At 37.9% G+C, this 7,468-nt stretch overlaps 1 protein-coding gene across 1 annotated transcript; it reads right to left on the bottom strand.

The window, feature by feature from the left end:
* Positions 1-377: 377 nt before the first annotated feature.
* LOC124634563 lies at positions 378-2,380 on the bottom strand. The gene is made up of 4 exons (XM_047170180.1): positions 2,246-2,380; positions 1,864-1,979; positions 1,119-1,244; positions 378-661 (listed from the first exon to the last, which is right to left on the bottom strand). The coding sequence occupies exons 1-4, from the start codon at positions 2,378-2,380 to the stop codon at positions 466-468; spliced, it is 573 nt and encodes a 190-aa protein (XP_047026136.1). The 3' UTR covers positions 378-465.
* Between the last annotated feature and the right edge of the window lie 5,088 nt (positions 2,381-7,468).

Below are 7,468 nucleotides of genomic sequence, written 5' to 3'. Positions count from 1 at the left end.
TAGGTAATGTATTACAATAATGTATATGTATTATTACATAGGAAAATTGCATCGGATTAGATAATAATAGATATTCATCATCATCATATCATATCATCCACATTTGCCTTCCCCCAGGCTTGGGCGTCGTTACGGGTAATCAGAAGCCAGTAAGTCTGACATCCAGTTTCACCAAAGGGTATCTATTGAGTTGCCTTGGTTACTGGGTTGTGGAGGTCAGTCAGTCATCTGCATCCAGTTAGTCTGGAAATCAACCCCAAAATTGTTACGGAAAGGCTAGGGAGATGATCATCATCTGCATCATCTTCCGAGCCTTTTTCCCAACTATGTTGGGTTCGGCTCATCATATTAAAAGTGAAGGAACAAAAACAACAAAATTTGCACCCATAGTTTATTAAGAGACTTAATTGTTAGTACAAAACACACTGACCTATCATTTATGAACTTCACTATAATGGGAAACCTTCACCCAATGATGGATGCCTGGTACAAAGATAGGACGAGGAACCCAATGGCGTAGACTACTAGGACAATGTCCATGGCTGTGGCAAACAGATCCCTAGCCACGTGGTCCTGGGCCAGTCGTCTAACTTGACCACGTGCCACCTCGCAGTATTGAGATAGATGGCCAAAGAATTGCTCTGCGGCGTTCAGCACGTTACTGAAAATAAAAAGATAATATTAAGAACCTCATCAAAAATAAATCTTAACATTGTAAAGAAGTAAGAAAGAAGAAGTAACTTTTAATCACATTAATAAACTTCTTTCTTTTTAGAAATATTTTTTATTTAATTTAAACGAGTAGTATTGTGATAAGCGCCATCTATCTTTTCTTACTCTAACTACATAGCGAAGAAGCACAATACGTTCAGGTGATTTGTCTCGGACCTTCTTCGTTGCATTCTACAACGACAAAAAGGTTCCGAAAAGCCTCAATAGATGGCAGTGTTAGCCTTAGCGATTTCAATACATCTTTATAGAGCGGAGAGTAAAGGGTTCCGTACTGAGAAGGTGCCTATTTTCTTAGCCAATAACATTGTATCCGTGAGACTCAAGTTCGGGTGAATTTAGCTTATAGTTTTTCTAGCCTACTCGCTTAGGGGGAAAGTTTTTCTTACCTAGGCGTGCATCTCCATTGCATGGTGTTGCTAAACAGTGGCAGAGCCATGGCCATGAAGTACCACATGCCATTCGCAGCCAGAGACGTCGACGGCGCCAGGGTCGAGCGCTGGACTACTATCACTCTGGAATTTGAACTTTAAGATGTAGGGAATAAGGTTGGTTTCATGTTGTGGATAATGCAAGGGATAAGGTGAGTTGTCAAATAGAAAAAGTTTTATTTTTTTTTTTATACAGAAGAGCTCGTAGCCAAGTAACAGCCGCACGGGTAAATTGATGATAAAGCTTAGCAATGCTTGGCACTTGGTAACCATCTTATGATGACAATTTCCTTCGTGTTTCGGAAGGCATGTTAAATTAGTGGTCATTACGGGAAATCAGAAGCCAAAAAGTCTGAATCCATGTTACCAAGGGATATCGGGTTAACCACGTATTTAACTGGGTTGAGGTGGTCAGATAGGCTTCACGTACATAAACACTGGTAGGTACTCAGCTGTAATCGGTGAGACTAGAAGCCGACCCCAACATAGTTAGAAATAGGGTCCGTTCAGGCAGACCGGCTCGGAGAGCATCGGCGCGCATTTTTCTTTTCACACAGACCGGAATCGGCTCCGATCGGCTCCAGTCGGCTGAAAGAGTTGCAATCAGAGCCAAACGTCTCCAAGACTGAGAAAAAGAACGCGATCGGAGCCGGTCTGTCTGAACGGACCCATAGGCTAGTCGAAGGTAAGCCGATGACGATACCTGCTGTTCTGGACACCAGTGCTCTCAGTAGGGGAACCTCTCAGCCACCGCTCCACGTCGTTGCTGTACTGGCTGAACCCACTTGCTATCGACGAATCGGAGTTAGGCTCTTCTGGCTGCAAATTGCATATAGAGGTATTTGATTGTTGCTGCAGTCTTGTAAACTTTACCATAAGTAATATGGTTTCCTCGTTCCAAGACAGTAGGTAATATAGGCCTCCCCCAACCATGCAGGTCTTGGGCAGCCCAACCACTGCCCGAAACCATCCTCAAATCATCGGTCCTCGGAAGCCTACGTTCAGCAGTGGACAGCAATAGGGAAAAATGATGATGGTAGGTATCACAGTCAAAGCCAGAAGAATCAAGAGATTAGAGGTCTTACGTGGGAATCTCCGGATTTCTTGCTGAACGCATCCGAGGACACAGAGGTCAGGCCGACGGGAGTCTCGAACATGAACTGGTCGAAATCAGAGTTCATCATCTGCTTAGCGAAATCTTTCGCTATTTGCGATGTCATCTTCTGAATCGGAGAAGAATATTGAAAGTTAATGAGCTATCAACTATGTAGTTGGCACCATTTTAAGGGAAGAAATGGAACCAAGAAGCAACGTAAACAGCCTAGCCTTTTCCTGAAGTTAAGACCAACTTTCAGTCTAATCGGAATACTAGTGTTTTACATGGAAGGAATATATATGTGACCACCTCAACCCAGTTACGTGGGCATCCCGAGATCCTTTGGTAAGACTGGTAGTCAGACTTCTGATTAACGACGGCCAATAATTTGCATATGACAACCAGGATCCACCAATTTAACGTGCCTTCCGAAACTTAGAAGAAATCATCATTGGCACCACACGGATCGACTGATCGACTGCGCCAAGTGCGGCTTAATCTTAGGGTGCATCTATACGGCACTTAAAGAACGTGCGGATCCAGTGACCCACACATGTACCAAAGCAGGCTACCCGAACACGTGCTGTTGCGTGCGCGCGGGTCACTTGCGCATGTTAACTTGCTCCAGCTACATGCACTGTGTAGACGCACCCTTAGACATGAGCTCACCTTTATCACAACTTATAAAAAATTTAGTATATTTTCATGTCTCACCTTCTGCAATTCTTAGAGTTCCCACTAACTGGTGCCCAGATAGGCACTGTTAGGTTTTCTGAGAGACTATGTATTACATCATACTGATAATTTGTTTAAATAAATGATTTTGGGTGCTTTCGATATTTTCTTCCGCTCAGATGTCAGACATTTCTGTGACGTTGTCAGAGATGTTTTTTCTAGATTTTCTATATAGAGGTTGTTCTAGAACTTCATGTCACTTGGTGTAGGATTTACTTCACTGTACTTCACGTTCATAAATTATAAAAACTTGTATTATATCATAAATGAATCTATGGTTAACGACAATACTTTAAAATCTCGGAAATTATTATGCAAGTATTGCTTATTCCTATGCAATTAAGAAATATATAATTTAATTGAGCTCGAAAAGTATCATGTTGTCTAAAACAGTCATTAACATACAAATCATCGATTCTTAACACGCCTGCCCTTGAACATTAATTAAAATTCCATCGATTATTAATCTGTAAATTCGGTAGCCTGTATCAGAACTGGCATAAGCACAAAAGTATTTTTTCTAAATTATCTATTTTTCTTTATATGTCATTCTTTGGGCGCGAACTGTTGGAGGCCATTGTTCGAAATTCAAAAAGAACGCGGACGACCCGCGGTGTCATTATTCGCGGTTGCCAAAGTAAAAAAAGGTTTTTTATTCAATTGATTGGGAACTTTTTTGTTAATTGACTTATTTTTATGTAAGTTTTGCCTCAATTTGGAGCGATCAGAGCATCAGACCTACAGCGCTATCATTTCGTTGTAGGTGGTACGAGGCGCTACATTTATTATGTCTTTTGCTTACAAAGATGCGAAAGTTATTCTGTTTGTCTGTACGATTATACATTTAAGTATTTGACTAATCTCACATACATTTAAATTTTGTTCCAGTCTTCTAGTGCAATTAAATTTTTCACACAAAAGTAGGTGAAGCTATGCTTACTACCTGACCAATCGTTAAAAGACAGTGCTACTTCGAAAGTAGTCTTCTATCTTTAAAGCCACGGTATTTTTTTTCAAATAGACCTATGAGAGCTCTTCCGAAACGTCAAATTAGTTGCACGGTTTCAAAGAGTGGGTCTCATTTAGAAGAACCGGCAAGAAACTCCATAGATACTCTTCTCTTCTGTGTCTTCAATACGCAAGTGAAACCACACATCAGAGCCAATATACTGCCAAATGACCATTACCATCACACAGAAACACCATCAAATGTCATTCACAAACAAGATGAAGACATAAAAAGCTTGTAAAAATCTGCGTTGATTGTCACACATCAGTGATATTAAAATAATAACTTAATCAGTGTTTCCTGTGATTTTAAGATGCAAATCATACTTATTGCGGGTCGTTTGTATGTATTGTCACTGCCTGGTGATAATGAGTGAAAATGACTTTATTTCTTTGGGTGGTACCGCGATTGCTGTACTTGTGTGAAATGGGATGATGAGGTAAAGTAAATTATGTTTATTTACCTAATGATAATAGTGGCGATATTGATACTAGGATGGAAAGGACAAATGCTCTTACATTGGTCAAGAGTTTACTGAGAGACACTCATTATTTTTACTTTTACTGAGTGAAGTATCTTATAGAAAGTGACACTACAGCGTGTTTTTAGAAATAGGTGTATGTAGTCTTGATTTGAGCTTACTTTAATAGAAAACAGCTTATTTACAAAACATTGCAGCAAGTTTACCTCATCCCTACACAAAAATAATTCAAACACATTTTTATAATAATATATTAGCAAAAAAAAAACTGCCAAGGATATCAACATTACGATACGTTACTGAGTGGGCGTGCAAAATCGAAAGCTCAGAAAGTGAAAAGGTCCGCCATTTTTTTTGCAAATCAATCGATTTTTTTGGTGTGGCAACCCCGCGGTAGCTGACACTGGCCACACTGCGGGATGTCGCGCTACCGTGCTCAGGAAATTGATGGATTTCTAATTTTTTGACTTATGGCATTTTTGATGACCGCGCTGACATTTCTGCGTAAGATTTGGAGAAGAAATTAAAATTATTTGGAATTATATAGTACAACTTTTTTTGGGTGGACTATCTATTCTTTTGAGGGGTTGGCTTTGGATTCTTCCGAAATTGTTTATCGACAATTTCATAAACAAAAGGTTCTTAAAGCAATCTTCAGTAATTAGTTCAATCTTAAGATTGCCATTGTTAATTTTCGTAATACCAATAAGTTGTATTTTTTGTTGTTTTTAGTTAACTGATCTAATGTTTTTGTCCAGGTCAATCAAAGCAAACATTCATAGAAAACTGATTAAGCCATAAAATAACAGTAAAATCCCAAATTATTAAACTAAATCTCTTCACAATATTTATTTACGCATCAAAAATGTAATAGCCAAATATGCACAAAAAATCAACCAAATGTTGACTTAATAAATTTGGAGTCAACCCTTTATTTACCATAGGTGGGTCGTTTAGGCCCCTATTATAATATTTAATGCTAAACAAACAACGGATTTTTGCTTCTAAATGACTTCATCAAGGTTTGGTTCAGGGTAGTGATTTAACGGGTTAAAAACATGATGGTTTGCGTTTACGTTATAACTTGAAGATAAAAAGAAAGTGCCGAAAACATTTATTTAGTGAAATCGATTTTTTTTTCTATGACAAGTATAAAACTTTCACTTTCTCGGCCTTACGTAGCTAATAATAAAAAAATACTATGCTTTTTTAATAATTAAGCATTTAGACTGTTTTAATTAGTTTGACATGGGAAAGTTATTTTCTCCATATTATGAAGCTACTCTAACAGGCACTAGAAGCAAATATCTATAAAAGAAACTAAATATCAGTATGGAAAAATAATCTCTAGCAAATATTCAGTAAGAAAGTACAAAGACTAGTAAGAAAATATTTTAAATCACTACAACTTAAATCAAAACGCAAACCCGTCCCAAATTGTCATCACAGACTCAAAGGACAGCCGAAGGGTTAAACGGCCATTTAGTCCACTATAGTTAGTTCGCGCTTCGATCTATAACGACATACTATTTAACCACATCGGTACCTTTGATCCATCTGATCACCTTTTTTTTAACCTTGATGATACTTTTTTTTTACCAAACTTAAACTAGTTAGGTACATTTATTCAAAGTTTTCGAAATTATAGCCTTTTTTTAACTTTCTCTCGAAGTTTATGTAGTTTAAAAGACGTTAAGTTACCCCTTTTTATTATGATGTTAAACAAACATTTGAATAAATGAAGGGTTAACGTTAAAGGTAGGATTATAATGGAAATAGTCTGAAAGCGATGGGCTCTAATGTAGTTCATCATCCTCCGAGCCTTTTTCCCAAACTATGTTGGAGTCGGCTTCCACTCTAACCGGATTCAGCTGAGTACCAGTGCTTTACAAGAAGCGACTGCCTATCTGACCTCCTCAAACCAGTTACCCGGGCAACCCGACACTCCTTGGTTAGACTGGTGTCAGACTTACTGGCTTCTGACTAGGTACCCGTAACGACTGCCAAGGATGTTCAATGACAGTCCGGGACCTACAGTTTAACGTGCCATCCGAAACACAGTCATTGGTGTCTAAGATATACTTAGAAAGTACATACAAACTTAGAAAAGTTGCATTGGTACTTGCCTGACCTGGAATCGAACCCGCGCCCTCATACTCGAGAAAGACTCTATGTAGTACTTTTGCAATATTACCCCCAGTCCAGATAGGTATGCAAAAAAAACAACAATGCTACTTAGAAATATTTCCATAATTCCATATTCCATATATTTTACGCTTACGAGTTTTCACTCTTAGACGTCGATAAAATTTGACATTTTACCTTATGCATAGGTACATTACTGACCTAAATAGTATCATTTAACTACAGAAATAACTGTTTACTTTTATTTACTAATCCAATTCTTGCAACAAAATTAACCCACTCACGCTGCCTTCTAAGTAACGGTTAAAATATAGAAACAAAGCCAAACCTAATCAAGTCACGAAAACAAACAAAAATCATCAATTATAATCGTCCTCTAAACTTTTTTCTATTTCTACCAATAACTGTGAATTGACACGAGCCAGTAATTTTCAATTCGATCGAAACCATTCAAGGGTTGAATATAATTGTCCGTTAAGGTAGCGTTATTACTTTTGATTGGTTATGGATCAAATAATAGAAATAATTATCCATAGGGGTGGATACTACTGATGATTTTAATATTGATTTCAAAATTAGTTTCAACTTCTATAGAAAATATAATCCTTGGGTATTTTATAATTAGAATTCTAAGTCTGCCGCATAAGCTATTCTCTCATATTGCTTATGTTTTTGCAACCATCTATGGCGATTGCCCAATTATTTCCAAAGATGCATTGTATTTTCTCTAATTACCAATTTTACATCCAGGAACTACATTGATTGTAAGTCCCCATTATGACTGACCTATCATGATTAACTTACCTGTGTCCTGTCCTGTACTTATAATTCCCCGAAACACA

The sequence above is a fragment of the Helicoverpa zea genome, chromosome 11 (assembly GCF_022581195.2).
Source record: "Helicoverpa zea isolate HzStark_Cry1AcR chromosome 11, ilHelZeax1.1, whole genome shotgun sequence".
Taxonomy (NCBI): domain Eukaryota; kingdom Metazoa; phylum Arthropoda; class Insecta; order Lepidoptera; family Noctuidae; genus Helicoverpa; species Helicoverpa zea.
This window is presented reverse-complemented; position numbering and strand designations above follow the sequence as displayed.

Excerpts from the sequence above, each read along its gene's own strand:
- LOC124634563 (XM_047170180.1), bottom strand. The coding sequence starts at position 2,380 with ATGACATCGCAAATAGCGAAAGATTTCGCTAAGCAGATGATGAACTCT. Across the intron at positions 1,980-2,245 it reads AGAAATCCGGAGATTCCCAC|CCAGAAGAGCCTAACTCCGA; the intron begins GTAAGACCTCTA and ends TGCAATTTGCAG. Across the intron at positions 662-1,118 it reads CAATGGAGATGCACGCCTAG|TAACGTGCTGAACGCCGCAG; the intron begins GTAAGAAAAACT and ends TTTTATTTTCAG.